General features: G+C 42.6%; 1 protein-coding gene across 2 annotated transcripts in view; it reads left to right on the plus strand.

Annotated features, from left to right (window-relative positions):
* Positions 1-815: 815 nt before the first annotated feature.
* The window catches only part of PCYT1B (phosphate cytidylyltransferase 1B, choline), a 32,219-nt gene continuing 12,556 nt past the window's right edge, over positions 816-20,478 (plus strand). For both annotated transcript variants that reach the window (XM_031599292.2, XM_031599293.2), the window contains exons 1-5: positions 816-967; positions 12,875-12,974; positions 14,360-14,476; positions 17,625-17,776; positions 18,544-18,622. In XM_031599292.2, coding sequence (XP_031455152.1) covers positions 851-967; positions 12,875-12,974; positions 14,360-14,476; positions 17,625-17,776; positions 18,544-18,622 — 565 coding nt within the window. In that variant the 5' untranslated portion in view covers positions 816-850. The remainder of the gene's footprint in view (positions 968-12,874; positions 12,975-14,359; positions 14,477-17,624; positions 17,777-18,543; positions 18,623-20,478) is intronic.

The raw sequence follows: 20,478 nt of genomic DNA on the forward strand, positions 1-20,478 counted from the left end.
TTGAACAGCTGTTGGCACAGCCTGAAGCCATGACCTCTTGTCCTATTGCTGTTACTTACCCGGGAGAAGAAGCCAGTCCACTTCTCATCCTCCTTTCTGGGAGGAACATTAATTTCTTCCACTGTAAAACGACTTCATTTTGAGCAGCAGAAATATACGAAAGCATTACCCAGAGAAGCTCAACCAAAAGCACAACGTTTTTACAGAAACGTCCCCTGACTTCTTTCGGTATCCCTAACGGATGACGCGTAGCCACAGAGACCCACCCGGCGGCAGCCCGAACAGGCGTTCCCAGGCGGGGCTGCCTCCGCCGGCGGCTCGGCGGGCTGCGCAGCGGGGGGCGGTCGGAGCGTGGCGTTAGGGGCCGCCGGGAGCTGTCCGTTCAGCACCGCGGACGGGACAGCGCGCCTCTCCCCTCAGGAGCGCCTCCGCGACCTCGCTTTGCTTAAAAAAACAAAAAACAAAAAAACACGTATATATGTATCTATTTTCATTTATTAATAAACCGCACCTCTCGCAGCTCTGTCCCGCTCCCCCCCGCTCTCCCCCGGCCGTGCTCGCACCCCGCATGGTGCGAGGCGGGAGGAGCCGCCGAGCGGCCCGGTCCCGCAGTGGCGCCGCGGGGCGGCAGCCAACCAGGAGGCCGCATGCAAATGAGCGCGGCGCTCCCCCAGGCGGGCGGGAGGCGCGGCGGCCTCCCGGTTGCCATGGCGACGCGAGGCGGCCGTGCCCCCGGGCTGCTCGCGGGGAGACCCCCAGCGGGGCGGGCACCCGCGTGACGGCGGAGCCCCGCGCCGGGCGGGCCCGGGCGGCGGCGGCGGCGGGGAGCGGCGAGCGGCGGGAGCCGGCCATGCCAGTGCTCGCCGGCGGTGCTGAGTCAGAAGCCGGTATCCCGAAAGCCCCCTCTGATGAGCGGCGCCCCGGGGCCATGGAGGAGCTGGAGCACACCTGTCCGCAGCCGCGCCTGGTGAGTGAGGCCCGGCCCGCGGGCGGCTCCGTGCGTGCGGGCAGCGTCGGCGCGAGGAGGGCCGGGGCGGCGGAGGGCAGGGACGGCTTGCCTGGAGCCCCCTTCCCGTTACCTCGCGGCGCGGGCCGCCTGCCTCTTGCCCTTGCTCGTTCTTTGTCGTTTCGCTGACTTTGGGAAACGCGGTGACAGCTGAGCCGAGCGAGTTCCGGTCCTTTTCCGAAAGCGAAAAAGGAGACGATAATACAAAGCGCCCCGTTAAAAAAAAAAAAAAAAGGGGGGGGGGGGGAAGGAACGAAGAACGCCGCGGTGCGGTGGGCGCCGCCGGAGCGCCGTTCTGCGGCCTCGAGCGCAGGTACCGCGGCCGTGGCGCTGGGGCAGGGCAGGCAGGGCAGGGCAGGCAGGGCAGGGCAGGCCGCGGCGGCACCGTGCGGACCCGGCTCCCGTAGCGCCCGCAGCGCCGCCCGCCCGCGGAGCGCCCCGAGGATGCGCTGCGCTGTGCGCGACCTGCCGCGCCTCCGTGTGTGCGGCCCCCGGACAGTCCCGAGCCTGGGAGCTGCCTCTTCTCATGTAATGCCAAGTGCGGGAGTGTTGTCTTGCTTTTTGTGGAAACCTTTTGTTGTTCTTGCACACACGGAGGGGCGGGAGGCAGGCAAACGGCACCGAGATGTGGAAGTGTGTGATTGATGCAACAGCTGAGCGTGGAAATCAGATCGTTTAGCTCCGGGATTCGGTCGCGGTCCTAATTAACACGTAGTTAAGCATCAGACTTCGGTAATTAACTTCGGCGCTATATTTGAATTAGTTGACACCGTTTTAACGTGACAAGAAATAGCAACAGTCACCGGAGTTGACCTAAATAAATGTTTCCTACTTGGTAGAGCTAGAACCAGCTTTAAAGAAAACCCTTATTTCGTTCAATCTTTGGAGCTGTGTTGATAGGGCAGGTTAGCTCACGTGTGGTTACTGCTGCATTCTCCTACACGCTGCCCAAGATTTCTCTGTCAAAACACCCGTTTGAATAGATTACTACATGCAGTCTGACACTTTAAAAGATTCTAAAGGAGGCAGTGACAACGTGATGCCAGTGTTTGTGGTATCGCTGACTCCACTGTAACTCTGTGGAAATTCAGGTGACAGCTGGAGTGCGTTAATAGAATAGGGATTCATTATGGTGTCTTAGATCCTCATGAGTACCAGTAAATTCATAATGGGCAGTGGAAACATTTTGAATGAAGATTATGGAAAATGTGTCCATATAGAGTGGTATATTGACAGCCATTGGATCTACCTTGTCTTCAGATAAAACAAAAAAAAGCCTGTTGTATTATAATGGAATGTAGCTCTCTTGCTTGTATAAGGAATGTTATGGACAAGTGCTTTAGATAGCTATGATATCTTGAGAAGAGTTCAGAGCTGGTGTCCTGATGGGTCAGTCACAGCTCCACAGATGCTCTAGGAACGTGGGCTTTGAAGCTCCTGTCAGACTCTTTTTAATAATTTCACTACCTTCTTTGATCCCCCTCCATCATGTACACAGGTGGATCACTGACCAAGGCACTTACTTTATTAGTATAACTGAAAGAGGAGGTCTAACTTACCATCTTTGTATCATCCTGCGATGCTGGACTACAGGATGGTACCTCAGAATGACACCAGTTATAGACAACTTTTTGATACTGCACTTTGGTTGTTACACAGCTCGAAAATGATCTGGACCTTCAAGTTCTTAGTACAGGCTCTTTTTTAGGAAGCTACTTTTGTTAAGGAAGAAGATTTCAAAACATGAAAAGGAGGTTAGTTGTTTTCTGAAACAGTTGTTGTCATCCTGTTCATTAAAGAAAGCAATTATTTATTTTAAGCCTTACATCTGTGGATATTTTTAATGGATATCTGTCACCAGGTCCTCTGACTTTAGGCTGTGCAGTCTGCTAGCTTGGCAGGAAGTGTCACAGTAGGACTAAGGAAAACCCCTGTATCCTTCAGTAGAAAACAGGGCACATTGAAGACAAATTTCTGGTAAGTTTCAGTGTGTATTGAAAGTTGATTTCAGTGCATAGTGCTCTCGTGGTATAAATTGCCATAATTTTTTTCCCAAGACAGTCTTTGTGTTTTCTTAACCAACTAGAACATTAATGAGCATTCTTGCTTCGGTCAGTTCCCCTGATACATCTCTCACTCAGTCTTTGCCATCTTTATGTTCTCAACTTTCACGTTTCCCAGTGCCAGAAAAAGTCTCTTAGGGTGACATGCATACCTTAGTCTGAATAAAGAACAGAGAGACAAATGAGTTAGATTCTCAGTTTTTGTCAGTAATAGTAATCTTAGCAGTATCTTAGTCAAGAAAAAATGCAGATAGCATTTTACCAATCCTAGTTTGCAGTCTGCTTTTCTATCCTGCTCTTGTTTAGACCAAACTGCTGGCTTGGACCACTTTTCAATCTATTACTGCCCCATCTTTTTTTTTTTTTTTTTTTTGAGCATTGCTTAGTCCTCCAGACATCCATGGTTTGGTCAGATATCCATAGTTTGGTCAGAGGGACCTTCATTGTTTTAAGTGGATAAACATTGCTGCTTGTCATATCATGACATGCATTCAAAAGATAGTAGTTTCCCCCACGTCGTGTTCAACATGTTGTAGACTGCTGATGAGCTGTGGATCTCAGTCAGGGAATCCTGTTATGGTTTGCCTGTGTCTACCTGCATTGAAAAGGCCCGTAAGTGAGACAAGCTCTTAGTTTAAAGTGATGGCAGAGATATCAAGGGAGGAAATAGACGAGAAGTGGAAAGTCGTGTGAAAAGATATGCCTTTTTATTATTATTTATTTCAATATTTGGGGATCATGAGTTTGACTTCGGTTCCAGAAGAAACTCTACATGGGCAGCTTATGGAAGGGTTGGGGTTCACTTTGTGAATTGCCAATCAACCTAAAATAAAGTAAAGGACACTGCAACAGCACACTTTGTTCAGGAAGACTGTTCCAGAGAGTGTCTTTGACAAAAAAAAATAAAATAGGAACAATGGCAATTTATAAGTACAGTGCTGCAAATAAAGCAAAACTGAATACACATTGAAACTTTCCTGAAAACAAACTTCAAAATGTACCAGTTGGCTTCATTTTTCCTTTGAGGGGATCTTTTCCTCATATTTCAAGTCCCTGTTGGGGGTTGGACTCGATGATCTCTGGAGGTCCTTTCCAACCCCTACAGTTCTGTGATTCTATGATTCTGTCACCTCAGTGAGAACATCTGGAAAAGAGCTGTTGGGACCTGAGTTACAATGCATTATTTTCAAAATTGGCTGAAGCCCTTAGGGTTTGGTCAGTTAATGGGAATGAAGTATCTTGAAATGTGTATTTCCATAGCAGTACCTAGCTCATTGTGCTTTGTGTCTAAGGAGAGGTAATGCTTGAGTTGGGAATATGGGTTTTTCTGCAACAGGTGGGGGAAGTTAGGCACAGCTTGAGGAATCCAAAGAAATCCAATAACCACCTGAATTAGCCAAGGTGAACTAAAGGGGAGAAGACAAGTTGGCCTATGTGTACAGGGATGTTGATGAGTACAGGGCCAGCAAGGAATTAAGCAACTTTTTTCATTACTTTAAAGTCTGTCTGCATGATGACCTAAAGAAGCAGGTAGGTGACTTTTGCTGTGTCTGCTCTTTCCTTGGCTATGTAGTCCCAAGAACACCAGGTTGTTCTGGGAATCACAGTTCTGTGACATCCACACTACCACAGGAAGCTATTCTCAGACATCTCAAGCTGAAGCCGGATCCCATTTGCCTGTGCAGCAAATAATATCAGCCTTGTGTGGAAATGCTGTGCTAGTTTTTTTTCTGACATCACTGCAAGGGCAGGGAGACTAGCTGGAGACTTTGGACCTATCCATATGGTGAATAAAACATGTTGTGCCAAGGCACTGTAAGCATCAGGGCTATTTGAGGTTCACCCTGGCAATCCCAGCAACTGCTCTCAAGCCCGAGCTTCCTTCTACTGCCTTGACTTGAGATTCAGAAGCTACAAGCTCTTATGAATCAGTAGGACTTTGGCACCAGATACCCTGGGGCCATTGAATCTGAAATAATTTGGAAAATCAGCTTTAGTAATGTTTGAAGAACATAGCTTTCATGTAATTTGAGGTATCAGCTGCATGAGTCGTTTATTTTATTGTATGATTTATTTTAGAAGAAATGACAGCACAGTGAAGGCATTATTAGGCTCCTCTAGATTCCTGTTCCTGCTGTTAAGCAATAAATTATTAAGCACAAAATCTGAAAAAAAAAAAAATTGCAAGAAACTTGTTCATGTCTTGGCTTTCTATATTTTCATCCCTGGATACCTTACCTCCTTCATATTTGCAGGCAGTGATTTGAGAGGGTCTGATGTAACCTGTAGAATTACTTCAGATATTTTACTTCAATGAGCCTCCATATATCTTCGCATTTACCTTTCGTATCTCACTAATATATATATATACAGTTTTAACCAGAGGAGCTAATGCCAAATTTAGGGGCTTTTATTGTGCTTTCAAAGTGTTTACTCTCTCTCATCTGATGTTATGACTTAGGGGGTCTGCCATCTGTTTACTTCAAACTGGAACTAAGCATAAATGTATACATGAAAACCTTGACATTTGAGAAACCCAAAATGACTTTAGGTGATCCAATACCTTTTAGTTCCTTTACAAGTTTGTTTCCACTCCGGCTTAATTTTAGTTTTCATAAATGTTGCCAATTACACAAAAGCACAAACTCTTAAAAAAAATGCCCCATGTTTGTACTTGGAGCACAATCTTTACCACAGTTTGTTTGTACTTGTAGCAATCTTTACCATAGTTAACAAATAAATAAAAACTTGCCTGTAGGCACCAGAAATCTGCTGTAATTTGTGTTTGCCGCATGAAAGGACACACATTTGGTATACATTCCAGAATGCCACAGTCTCTGCAAAAACATATTGCAATCCATGTTGATCAGATCTTTTGTAGAATTCATAAATGACCCATAAACACAGCACACAGGGAGCAAACACTACATTCTGTGTCTTGTATTCCTTGTTTGCAAATACGGATCTGCAATTCCAGAAGAAGCTTTACTGGGAGAATGTGACTGAGTTCTTAAACTATGCTGTTGTTGCTACTGTGGCAGTTTGAGTAAAAAAAACATTGTAGTAGATATTTCTGCTTGCTCCCCAAAAGCGTATACAAAATTATGACATATATAAAACATAAGAAGAAACCCAGTAATATAGAAACAGGAATTACATGTAGCCTGTTAAGTCACATTTAGGGCTGTGCACAGACAGTACAGCTGGAACTGTCTTTGTGTGTGCTTACTTTGTTCCCAGGTAGTTTGCCCTGCATGCGTGGAGACAGAAGACAAAAGGTGAAAAAACTCTTGTGAGAAGCACAGATAAATCAGAGGTCTGCTATGAAAGCCCAGTGTGCTTCCTAGGGGGAAATAGTTCATCCCAGGCTGCTCTTGTGTTCCAGCTGGGGAACTGCAGAGAATACTTGCCTCGTGCTGGGGAAAATTCTTTTTTTTCTTCTTTATGCTTCAACATAGCTCTATTTTGAGTAATGATTTATATATATATATATAAAAAAAAAGCTATCCTACATCTGACATGAAATAATTGATAGACATTAAGTATCTTTATGTAGAAACACGAGTAGAGATTGAATACTGTGCCAGGTTCTCCCAGAATCTCAGCTACAGCTGAACTGATTTCAGCAGATTAACTCTTGCCTACAGTAAACCTGAAGTGAAGTCCTTTTAGGCATGCATCAGGAATATACACTAATGTGGGTGACTAAAGAAACGGGCATTGGAAGTTAAAAATATATGAACCAACATCAGCAGTTTCTGCATTGGTCAATAAAACACAAAGTGGCATTGGAGCAGAGCACGTTTTGAGTCTATTGTACCTGCTGATTTTAATTGCAAATTCATGACAGACGATTGGGTTCTGCAGTCTGGTTGCAGTTTCCTCCTTTTATGATGGCCTCTTCAGGCTGCAGTTTGGTAACCAGCGCCCGTGGGGCTCTGTGCTTCCTTGTCTTGGACTGTTGCTTCTCTCTCCTCCTGTCAGAGACCCCTGACAGCTTGAAGCTCTGTCAAGCAAGGCAGTAGGATCGAGGCTCACAGACTGCACGCTGCCTCAGCTTCAGTTTGTTCTTTCAGTACCCGGGTCACTTTTATGCAGCGCTCCTTCCAGGTGTGCTGGGGGAAAGAGGACAGATCTGTGATTTGCAGAGGCTCTTGTTTCTTTTCCAGCTAGCCTTCATGTAGGTGGAGGTGCTTCATGATTCACCTGAGCTCTGCTTAACCTGGGATGCGTCCTGCTTCTGCAAGGGATTTTAATTCTGAATACTGTGTTGCACTTTGGTCAGAAGCTGTGGTTGTCACACAAGATCTTGTCACAAAATTATTTCACCTTTTGCAAAGATTAGAGTAGAATATCGTTGTGTAGTTTCATCATCTGTGAAACATATTTACATCAGTGTGCTTCTTGAGAAAGCAGTGGAAGCTTTTTTTCCTGCTATTATTCAATTTCTAATTTGTAATTACATCTCGCATTTAATCATGACTGACTTAGTACTAATGACAAACAAAGTATAATTGAAGATAAAGCCCCAGAAAACGTAACTGGGAATAAGGCAATTTGGAATGCTTTGCAAACAGAGGTGTTATTATTTTTTAAGCTATTGTTCTTGTTAGGTTAGTTTGGCCTAGTTTTTTAGATCCATCTCTTTGAGTCAGCAGAATTGCTGGAGAACAAGCTAGATTTTCTTTTGATTCGTGTGTCAATACTGGAGCTTTTTCCTTCTGAAAAGTTTATCTCAGGGCACCCACCAATAACATTCAGTCGCGACTGTCTGGGCTGAAGTTCCTGAAGGCAATAAATACATCAGACAACAGGATTTTCATTTTGTGTACTGTTCACTCCCCAGGTAGGAAGCCCTTCCACTAGCAAAGGGCATTTATACTTCAGAAGCTCCACGTGTATTTTTAGTTCCTCCTAAAGAGTTTCAGTAACGTTTTGCTCTTAGCAAATGTTCCTTAAAACCGATGTCAGCATTTCCTGCTCTGTAATTACTGTTTGCTAACATCAAGAGCAGATTCCCAAAATATTCTTTCTTCGTGTGAGTAGACCTTACCCACATGACTCGTTCCAGTGAAATCAGTTATTTGATTTAAATACTGCCTCAGAGATGGAAGGAGATTGCAGCATCATTCATACCTCCCACAGAATTTCCCTGCCAGCAAAGCACAGGCCTTACAAAGCACAGCTCTGCGGAGCTTTCCATGTCTAGCCATACTGGTTCAGGACCTCAAATGTGCTTAGACCTCTGTTGCTGGCCAAATCCTTGGTGACATAGAAGAGTTCTCTCTATCAAGAGAACAATGTTTTAGTCTGCTATGCGCAAGGTAGTGTAGCTGTGTTTAAAAAAATAATTTTTGATAAGTATCCTTCCTTCTATATACATGCATTGCATGCACTTAGCCTGCAGACAGAGCTACAATTGCAGGTGCAGTATTGTGTGGATGGCTCTACGTGTGCCCAGTTTCAGTAATATTTCTCTCTTCCTCGCTGCTGCGTTGGAGAAGAAAATAAAAAGAAATACATAAAACAGTCACACAACTAGTTATTCCTCTTACAGACTGTAAACAAAATAAATGGTGTAGAGGTGCTCATACTTTTCAGGTGCTGTTTCAGTGGTCTGACTCCTGTTCCTCTACAAAACACCTCCCACTTTCCTTTAAAACCGGTTGGAAACATAAGCTGTTGGTATTTATCTGCTGAATTGTAGCTGAGTTAAATGGCTACAGTAGCCTAAGAGGCTATGAAGAGGGGTAATAAAAAGGCAGCATCAAGATACAGCTGAAAATGAACTACTCCTAGTAGTCATATGGCATTTCTTCTGTGGTTGTATTCTGACTCAGAATGGAGCTCAGTTGGAGAGAGCTACTGCCCTGCACTCTCCTCTCAGTGTCTCGTTAGTTATACTTGGGGGCTGCTAACATGCTGAGTACAAATGACACTGACGCATTTACTTGGAAGCCCCTCTTTTCCTACCTTTCCATCTCTTAATTTACTGAAGTTGATTGAACTTTGTTCAGTTCTTGTGTGAACATGTGAGATACTTTAAACTTGTCACCAGTTGGGTCACTTCTGGTACGCAGGGGTTATTTGATACCTTGTTTTCACATCCATTTGCTTTTAGGAATTCAATTTTTAATTACAATTCAGTGCAGCATCTTCATTTCCAGGAAACACGAATTGCATTGCAAAAGTTTTTTTTTATTTTTAACATCATCAGAAGTAAATATCACTAAGGATTCCCCATTTCACAGTGACTTCTCCATTTATGACAGGTAACAGGTTGTCTCTAGACTCCACAAATTAATATTACAGTAACAACATGGCATTTGAACTGCTTAAATGAAAGTATGGTCTCCCTGCTGGTATCAGGTGCTTACAGCATCAGATAACCCCAGAGTGTGAGCACCATGTAAATAATTTTCTATTCCTATCTGTTAAAGCTTTACAATCACAGAATCATGAAATGAACACAGAATGGTTTGGGTTGGAAGGGACCATAAAGCCCACCCAGCCCCAACCCCTGCCGTGGGCAGGGCTGCCCCCCACCAGCTCAGCTGCCCAGGGCCCCATCCAACCTGGCCTTGAGCGCCTCCAGGGATGGGGCACCACAGCTTCTCTGGGCAGCTGTGCTAATGGCTTCACCATCCTCTGAGTAAAGGATTTCATCCTAACAACACCTAACCTAAATCTCCCCTCTTTTAGCTTAAAGCCATTCTGCCTTGTCACAAGTAGTCCGTGTAAGAAGTCAGCCCCATCCTAATTATAAGCTCCCTTTCTAGAAATTGGAAGAGTTATCAGCTTGAACAGTGTATAAACCACCTTGCGGTTAACAGAGAAGGACAAGAAAAATAAAGCTGTGGACCAGCTGTACGAGGGAGCAAATAATTCTGTTATTTAATCGAGGTAAAATTAGCCTGGAAAAAATGACCAAGAGGAGAAAGGAGAAACAAATCACAAAATAACTGAAATCCTGAGAGACATGGAACAGGTGACTATAGATGATTTCCAGTGCAAGAATATAAAACAATACAAGCAAAAGGCAGATGCTGAGCAAGCAAAAGGAGATAATTTGCCAGTGAGCTCACGCTGAGATTGTAGAGTATCCTGCTACAGGATGATGCAGATCTCAGAAGCTTATCTTGGTCCAAAATATGAGGGTAATTTGATTTGCTTGGCCAAATGCAAAATGAAAGTGCCCAGAAAATAATGAAGACACAGATGAAAAATCTGTCAGAAGAAGACAGAAGTACACTTGTCTAACTATCTGATTATTAACAGAACTGAAGCAAACTTCTACAAGTACTTCAGTGGATTAACCAAAATGAAAAGGCTGCTATGTAGATTATCTGTTTTCTCAGTTGAAGTTATTACTCACAAGAAATTGGAAAGATAGGAGTAATTATAATAAAAGCGGAAAGGCGCTCGATAATTTATTTCTGTTTTTTTATCAGTTCTTGAAATACTTTATCTTACACCATTGCAGACAAACCAAATGATCTTATTTTATTCATAAGATGTTCTTTTTAAGCTCTGTGGCATCTTTTCTACGCCAGAGAAAATGGAATAGTATTATATACACTAACTGGGAGCTATCGATGTGTTTGACTTCATCTGGCAGCACACAGTATTTCTCCATTTCTCCATTTATGCATTCTGTCTTTGACAGAATTTTGCTGATTTTAACCTGCTGTGTTTAATGCATTTTCTTATCCAGGGACTGAGAGGTCACAGAGTAACGGAAGCACGGACAACTCTGGGTCTAAGCCCTTGGCCATGACTTTGTGAGCATTAATGATGAGTGTTTGCAAAAACTAGATTGATGGGAAGCTAATAGAGGTTGTTCTCCATTTAGCAGAGCCTGAAAGAAAAACCTTGGTGTCATAAAGGTGTTTAAGTGGACCAAAAGCCCCACTGTGTTTGCCTGGAAAAAAAAAAATCTTGCTGTCAACGAGGCCTATTTTCTTCAAATAACCTCTAAGGAAACAGCCTCTGCCAAGCTAGGATCTGATTACCAGTTGCAGGCCTCAGACCATAGCCATTATTGTTTTAACATTTCTACCTTCCTCTTTATCTCAGCACGAACCTGGCTGTATGGGCTGTTGTGTAACTTGACCTTGCTTGAAGTTAAAAAGACAGGTTAGCACTCAGGGATCACAAAGACAGGAGCAAAAAGACAGTATTTAGAAAATAAAGGAGGGAGCTCACACTATATGATTATGTGTAATGCTCTGTGCTGTGCTACGTGGGTAGCCAGTTGAATAGTTCCTTTCCATGAGACCCAGGCAGAAATGTGGAGTTGTTTGGCATATTTTCTCCAATTTTAACCTTGTCTGTGCAGGAAAGCTGTGATTTTCATCACCGACATATTAATGTGACCTCAGATGATTTCCAGCAGTCTTTGATCTTAGGAAAAAAAGGAAGGAAAAATGTACACGTATATATATATAAAGGTTGAGTGCTTTAGGGAAACAAAACAAATAGTATATCCCAAAGCAGGAAGAGTTGAAAATGATTCTTATGGATCACTTTTTACTGTCGTTTTACTACTACCTTTGCATGCAACAAGACAGTGAGCACAGAGGTCAGCAGCAATTAAGCTCTACGTGTCTTTGGATTTAAGCATCTTGGGATGCTAAAGAAAATAAATGCTCAGTGATTAAGTGCTCGATATCTAAAAGCTAAAAAAGTGTAAATAAACAGGAAGAGAGATTCTGTTACTACCAACAGATCAAAGTCATACTGACAGCTGTACACTGCATAAATGGTCACTGTCGAAACCAAAGCAATGGTGCAAGGCCGTGAGGTCCCAGCTAAATCACGGTGGAAGCAAAGTAAGTAACACCTCATCTCACAGAAACAGAGCAACCCAAAACTCAGCTAATTATAGCTTGTTGTTTCTATGATTCTGGAGAGACGTCAAGCCAAGAGTAAGGGAAGCATGTTTTTTTTTCATATCAGACCATATGGCAGATAATAAATACCTGATATTCCTACTGCCGAGAACTTCCTACATAGGCATGAACAGTAATGTCTGTAGCAGGGTTTCCTGGCAGATAACACCACGTCATTCTTCACACATCCTCACTCTCTCACTCTTGTCTTTAATTTATAAGCTCTTCAGACCCTTGTTGTGCTCCGACAACAGTTGAAGCATTTTAGTACTATTACAGTATATGTCAGAAAAGAGAAGGGAATTGCAGCTTAGATAGCTCTGGCTAGGTAGGACTTCTGGATGCAGTCCTGGCTTTATTTTGAATGGCTCCTCAAAATTGTCTGAGATTCTGATTAAAGACAAAGCAAAACAGTGTATGGTCCCAGTCATCTGTACTGCTGTTTTGTCAGTTGGAAGAACAGGTATGTGTGAGGAGTTGGCCCATTTGTAGTATTCTAGATTCCAATTAGTTTTTCCAGCTATTATTTACACACAGCAAAACACATCTTGTTAACTTGGGCCTTTGGACTTGTTGAGACCAAACCAACGATTAAGCTGCTAGGACCTAGAGCCATCAGGCCTGTCTTTGCCCTGCAAACAGAGCAGTTCTGTGCCTGCTCTCACGTCAGAACGCTTGAGCTTCTCAACTGAGACAGTGAGTTTGGTTACACAGTGGAAAGCTTTGGAAAGCTTTATTTTCTTCATCATTTTACTTTGTGTGAATTGTATTTGCTGAAGGGTGACCGAAAAGCGAAAGTTCCTAGGGAACACACCTGCATTTAGCCTGGTTAGAGCATTCCGACACAGTTCAGTGGTTCTTTTTTGACTCCTTGATGACCAAACAAAATGACTTTGTGTTTTTCCCTCTTCCAGACTCTGACAGCACCTGCCCCATTTGCAGATGAAACAAGCTGTCAGTGCAGAGCACCCCACGAGAAGCTAACCATTGCACAAGCCCGCCTAGGAACACCAGGTATGTGTAGAGAATATCAGCAGGACCATGAGTATTCTCAAAGCACAGGCTTTCTCTTACAGATATGTATCAATACTTGCTTTTGCCTTCTATTTGGAAGCAGAGAGGCCAGCCTGATATCTGGTGCTATCAGGTAATGGGGAAGAAACCAGTGCCTAAAGGCATTGTTTGATAGAGAAAAAATCCAGGAGAAAACATTTCAAGCTAGAGTTTGATATTCTCATTGATGCTTGCATGTTGTTCAGAAGGAAGGCTTGCCAGCCCACTCCAGACAGCCTGAAAATTGTTGTGTAATGGCTACCACTGGAGTTTCTTTCACCAATTCTCTTGCTGACCACATAAAACCTTAAGTAAACCTTAAGTGGCCTTAATTAAAGACTGTTTGCCCTTTGTAAAGAAAACATTCCTAATTTGTGAGCTCTGTCTGAACTTTTTCCCAGGCTTACCTCTGTGATTGGGCTGGGGAAACAGAATAATTTCACAGAAAGTCCCAAATAAATATTTCAGTCCCACTGAATTCCAGGAGTATCAATTTTTTTTTTTTTTTTAAAGCTTTTGCATGCTTACTCTACATACTTAAATAAGCTTCTAGAGTACATAAGCAGATCCACTGTAGAGGAATTAATACCAGATTTCTAGTCAGTTCAAGGTATTATGTGGTCCCAAATTTTTATGGACCCCTGGACTGATAGCGGAGATATCTCTCTGTAGCACTGAAGCACATTCCATGAATGTTAGGGCTCTGTTTTTCTTGTCTCTATTTCCCTGTTGCTTGAAGGTAACTTCTCTGTGGCACAGCTGTCAGGCCAGTCATTTGGTATAGTATGTTTTACTTTTTCTGCCTAAAGGCTGTTGCTGAAGATTTCATACAGGAAGAGATATATGGGTGATAATGGGTATAAGATTGAAAAAAAAGATGAGCTCATTAATAAGAGGGAAGTATGAAAAAAGGACAGCGAAGTGGTTATGTGGAAGAGGTGAGTTATGGGGAAAAAAGCCACAAACCAGAAGGGAGAAAATGTGAAGCAATAGTAAAAAGCAAGGGGAAAAAAAGAAAATCCAGAACTGTCTAGAAAGGCAGAGGGAAAAGAACGAGACATATGGTGGAACTCTGAATGAGACAGGAGGATGACATTTTTGCTAAATTAGAATACAGGGATGATGGATGATAATAAATAGGCTAAGTTTGAGAGAAAACAGCAGAGTACACAGAAGAAGTAATAAGCAGGATACAACTCCTCAAGTTCACCCACAGAGAATTTTGAATATCAGAACTGGAGTAGATATTCACAATGATCTTATCTGGGAACAAAAATCTGTTCAGCTGAATTAAGTGAAACTTGTTTGGGCTCCGTAAAATCACTGTTGTGTTTCTTTCTCCACAGTTGACAGACCTGTCAGAGTGTATGCAGATGGGATTTTTGACCTCTTCCACTCTGGCCATGCTAGAGCTCTTATGCAAGCCAAAACTCTATTCCCAAATAGCTACTTATTAGTAGGAGGTAAGATCAGAGTAATTTATTGCACTGAATTTTTGCTTCTGTGCTTCAGCATTGGAGTTATTGCTGTGCTCTCACCCCCAGCTGTTAATGCACTATGACTTTGAATGCTACTTTCACTCTGAGGGCTTTCTATAGGTGATTTGCCTTGACTTGCATCTTACAATTGCATCAATTAAAGTAAAAGTCAAATTCTGCCCTCAGCAGCACAGGCACAATTCCCATTCTAGTTAAAGCAGGTGTCTGCGTGACTCTGTGCTTAGAATAGCTCCACATGAATAATTTACCTTTTTCAGTTATTCGCTCAAAATTGTTCAGAGATGGAGATGAGTGAATGAGATCAGCCACTCATTTATTTCTGGCTCTTCAGTCTCTCTGCCTAGTCAGGCACAGCCCACGTCCCGTGGCTGCTGGGTCAGTACTGTGTGTGTGAGCCCAGTCTTCAGCATCAGCTCAGAAGCTGAATCTAGCCCGTTATCGTTGTAGACCTAAATGCAGATCATGACTTGAATGTATTTTTCAGCTCACAAGTGTCCCCAGGCAATTTACATTCTTTCCAGCTTTTTCCACTAATTCCTTCTTTTTTGCCGTGTGGCTTGCTAGCAGATGCTCAGCACTTGGCATATGCCAGAGAAGTCACTGGAGAGTGGCTGTTTCCTGCCCAGCTGGCTGTGCAAGCACTGTTCTCATGAGGCCCCAAGATCATGCATTTCATTTCCAGTTTCCCTGCACCTTTGAGTTTGAGATACATCTCAGAAATATTGCACAGCAATATTCAGCTGCTCAGACGTTCATAGAAATGATAATAAAGAGAGTGTAAATGCAACCTCCAGATGCTTTCTAAGACACTCATTGCATCTTTGTTCCAAATCAGTTAGAAAGGGGGAAGGTTAAAGAAAAAAATTGTAGAGGAAAAGAAAATCTCCTTTTAAACATAATCTTCAGTTTTACTCTTAAGTTTATGAATGGTGACAATTCAAAGGAAGCTTCCTGAGAGGGAAATGACATCCCTTTGTTATGAAGAAAAAAATTAGGGTGTCTTGTTTCCCTCTTGATCCAGATAGCTTGCAGTAGAAACAAGTGGATGTGCAAAAGTGTGAAGAGTGTGAAGCTTAAAAAATGGAGATTATGTAGGTTTTGTTCTTGTTTTTAAAAGGAAGAGAAGTGAAATGGTTGTGCCACAGGTCAGGGAAGGAGCTCTGGGGCAAAAATGCAGCTTTATTGAATTTCATGGCATAGCTCCACTGTGCCTTTTAATTCTGGAGTGAAAGACAAAGCAGCCAGCACTCATTAGTACCTTTTCACAGCAATGCAGTGCCTTAGCATGTTTAAAGAATGGGCACTTTTCCACACCCACGTACAATTTGTGCTGCAAAAGCACTGGTGTCATGTGTGTTGCTATGCATCACAACCAATCCCTTTTATTTCTTATTGTGAAAACAATTATTTGGAGCTAAGATGTTTTTGATAGACTTTTATGCCTCCCCAAATCACTCATTAGAGCTTGATGATAGAAATAAAAAGAAATACAGACATACTGTGACTGCAGTCTATATGAACAAGTAGTACTCAAAAATTAAAATCTCACCTTTCTACAAAATTCAAGCAAAAACTTCTGTTTTCCAGTAATTTTAGTAAACCCTTTCTTCCAGGAGAAGGTAACTCTAAGAATACATAAAGTTTGTAAATAAATACAAATGCAGTCTCAGAAAGGAATCTTCCAACTGCAAATGCATTTTCTCCATTAAATTTCCTGTCAGCAGGCATGATAAAAATGATGTAATAAGAGAGAGTAGCAGTTAGCTAGCTGAAATACACATATATACTATTATCTGACTTTGAATTTTGCCTGAGCTCCAGGGTATTTACATTTTGCCTGCTTTAAAGGTCCTTAATGACCGTACATGAAGAACATCCATTTTAAATCTCAAAAAAGACTTAATCTTTGCCAGAGCCTTGTCTGATAGATTGACGTTTTCAAATTGGAAAGAAGTGGCTGCTGTTGGGCTGCTGTCACGTGCTTCTGCAGCACTAATAATGTTGCATTTGTCATTTGTCAAGTATTTTTACTGTTTGTCCAGGTGTCACAGAAAAGTGAGATGCAAAGGCATGGGTTTGACCTGTGGTGAAGGACACATACTGTCAACCCAAAGGGTATCAAATTATTCCATGTGGGAGTCAAATGACTATTGCAGCTATAATATTGGACAGAGTTAGAGCTGTGGGGACAGGCCACTGCATCTTATGCAACATTATGTGAATGGAAGGATAATGGCCAACTTTTATAGTCCTCCAGTAACATGGATGTTGCTTCTCCCTCATTTTAAAAGCAGTGTGACATAGTATTGGCACATCTGGAGTTAAAGATGCATTCCCAGGCTCCATCCTCTCCACTGGAGTATATGGCTTCTCCCAGTCCTTTCCACAGAGCTTTTTCTTCTGTGATTTCCTCTTTGATCATACCATAAGCCTTATTTCTCTTTCTGTGAAATCTGCTGAAGTCAAAGCTAAACTCAGACACAGATTCCTGTAAAATTTGCCCTGACTTGTTTTCTATTTAATGCTTATTTAATGAGAAACTGTTCTTCTGTGATTTAGAGCTGTGTGGGCAAATTAATCATTTAGGACTTTGTTTACGTAAGAGCAAACCTTTATATTGCGAGGGCGGTTGAACGCTGGAACAGGGTGCTGTGGGGTCTCCATCTTTGGTGTGCAGTCCTGCTGTAGTCAGCCCCCCTCCAGGGAGGGGTCATTGGATTAGGTGCCCAGGTATCTTCCTGTCTCAACCATTTTGTGATACATGTGGTTTGACACTGCAGTTTCCATTTATTTTTAAAGCGCTGTCCATAATCAGCTCTGAAATCTCTGCTTGTAGTGGGATTCACTTGCCTCACATGTGCTTACAGTACTGTGTGAGATGTCCTACATTATCTCACTTGGACTCCGGCTGCAGCTCCAGAAAGGGAAGATCTCTCATAAATCTGTGGTTGTACTTGCCAACCATGAGCAGAATTCCTAGAGGCCCTGGAGCTCCCCAGAGTTAGCTAAGGTGATAACTAAGTGCTTAACATAACTATGGGAAGTGAAAAATGTCTGATCGTGCAAATTCTACAGCAGGTGAAGCCATTTTGATGATACTTCCATATTTTAGTTTGCAGTGATGATTTAACTCATAAGTTCAAAGGCTTCACTGTGATGAATGAAACAGAGAGATATGAAGCCCTCAGACACTGTCGCTATGTGGATGAGGTCATCAGAGATGCACCCTGGACGCTAACACCAGAATTCCTTGAGAAACATAAGGTACCTTTCTCTTCTTATCCCCCTTTTCCCTTAGATGGGCTGTCAATTGAAGATAAACAGCAAGCGTGTGAAATTGTGTCAGCTGGAGTAAGTTATTTAATTCAGTTCACTCCAGTCACCAAAGTTAGGTACCTGCCTTGCTTGCCCTCAGTCTGCGCCAGAAAACGTGGTATTTCTCTTGTCTTTTTTCCTCAGTATGCTGGGATGATTTTTGAATGGCAAAATAACACTGAAGAATCATCCATAAACTCACATTCAGGAAAGATCATGAACCAGTAAAGCTATAATGTAATGACTGAAGTTCTGTTAAAGTCCTGAATTCAAGACATATTTCTTATTAATGTGAACAGGTGCAATACTTGGCCAGAAATACAAAGAAATACAATCTCCTACAGTTATTGTCTGCCATGCAGTACATGTCTTAACAAAACATAATTTACTGAATGTACTTTGGTGTCCACATGTCTCAGCTCTTCCAGTAGCAGAAACAGCTGTCTTAGGTTTTCTACAGCATATCACACACACACAGCCACAGTGCTGTGTTAATGACAGCGCTGCTGGAGGCAAGCTTTCTGTTCTTTCATTATTATCACAGAACTTAGCACTTCTAGGCCTAAATCTAGAGTGCAGTATTCTAGGTGATGGCTTTAGGATGAGAATGTCAAAAGAAAGTCAGCTGAGATCAAAGCTTGATCCTCCACAACAACCCCTCTCTGAACCAAAATTCAGTGATGGTGGCATGTGATTCTTCTTCTGTTCACTGGCAGATTGACTTTGTAGCCCACGATGACATCCCGTACTCCTCTGCTGGCTCGGATGATGTGTACAAGCACATAAAAGAGGCAGGTAAGAGCAACTTCACACTTTTAGCACCTCTCTATTCAGCCTCAGCTCAAACTCTTTTACTGCCTTTTGACCAAAACTGCTGGGAGAAAAGCAGCAAAGATAACACCATGTTTTCTTACACTCTAAAATCAGGTATTGCTGATTTCAGCAGGAAGATTGACTTTGTAAAACCACAGAGAATGTCCTGCGCTGAATTCCTTCCATGGCCCCCAGGAAAACATTCAAATCTGTCGTAATAAAGAGTCCCATCTTTTTTTCTTTAATGAATTTAGCTAAAGTGAGAGCTCTAAACTGATGGAAATGAATTCAGTTCCCGTAACAACCTAGCCAACTGCAGTGGCTTGTTGGTGACCACAAATTGATGACTCCTTGACACAGAACAGGCCTGAATATGAGGGCACACTGTAGGTCTTCAGGAGTCATTAGGATCCACTTCTGATTTACACTGAGGGTTTTTTCACTACACTGGCAGAGGGTTTAAATCATTACCAGAGTAATTAATTTGGCATGACCACTTAGCAGGTGGTTGACTACCATAATGCGTTGAATGTGAACAAGCTGAAGTTATCATGAGTTTGTCTTCAGCTTCATGGAAGCTGATCTAAGCAGACTGAGTTAAGCCACCCTTTGCTTGTGGCAAAATAAACAGCACAAGAGGAGGAACTGATTGTTTCTTTCTTCCACTGCTCTCTGGAAGCACCACTTTGAATAGTGGAGAATCCGTCCTCTTCTTGGTCTTAAAAGAATTCAAGAACAAATCTGCTTGCTGGTAATTTGTAGCACAAAGTGACATTCTCAAGCTGTACAATGACAGCAGTAGAGCAGGTATTGACCCAAGCTGTACAAATAAGCTTTTTATAGCAGCAGTTCTTGATCTTTTTCCACTTGCAGATGTCACTGTGGTGTTGGACTCGCAGCCATCCTCTGGGAACTGCTGTTCTGCAGGTTCAGAACCTGCACCACTTCACTTTATTAGGCAGTGGAACAAACATACCTATGGTATGGATGGGACGTATAGAATAGGTGCTGACTGGAAAACTATTTTGCATTAGGTTTGTGAGGTGCCAAGTTCCCTGTATAACATGACAGGAGCCCTTGGTGTCTGTTATTATCAGACTGAGCTAGAGAGTGCCCAAACTTGACACATTCTTCTTTGCTGTTACACCACAATATGAGCTTATAACTTCAGAGAGCTGTGTTCTGTCCTTTGTCCATCGCTGAAGGATGATGGAGAAGTGATTTCAATTTTGTGCTACTGAACTTCGTTAGATGTAAAACAGGAATAATGCTACCTTAGTTTAGAGATCTAATAACATAATGGTCCTAACATTCCAGAATAGCATTATCAGCAACGTGAATTTCCCCTAGGGCATTTTGTTTTAAATAGAACAATGTTGGGGAAGCATTTGTGCATTTTCCTTCGTTTCAGTACTCCCATTTTCCCAACACCAAGTTGTTAGTGAACAGAGAAGCAAATACAAAGTTTGGAGCCCCATGTATAGATTTCCATGCACTGCTGTTTTCCTGTGTAGCCGATGGAGGAGAGGGCATATAGACAAAAAGTGGGCTCTGCAGCGCTGTGCTGACTAAACCTCTGCCCATCTGTAAACTGGGTTTGAAAACATGAACTGGTTTAGCATCTGAAGCAAATAAAAGCAAAATCAGTGACAGAAGGTAAAAGGGGCAAAGACAAAATGGCTTTTAACACTTGAAAACAATTCAGCATTTGGCATAGCAAGGGTTGAGTTTGGCTTCTGTTAATGAATTCTTGTAGCTCCTATTTATAGAAGCTTCTGGCTTAAAGCGGGTTTCACTGCTTCCAAAAATACCTTCCTGAGTGACTACTGCATGCCTGA

Source organism: Phasianus colchicus, chromosome 1 (genome assembly GCF_987193195.1).
Source record: "Phasianus colchicus chromosome 1, bPhaCol1.hap1.1, whole genome shotgun sequence".
NCBI lineage: Eukaryota > Metazoa > Chordata > Aves > Galliformes > Phasianidae > Phasianus > Phasianus colchicus.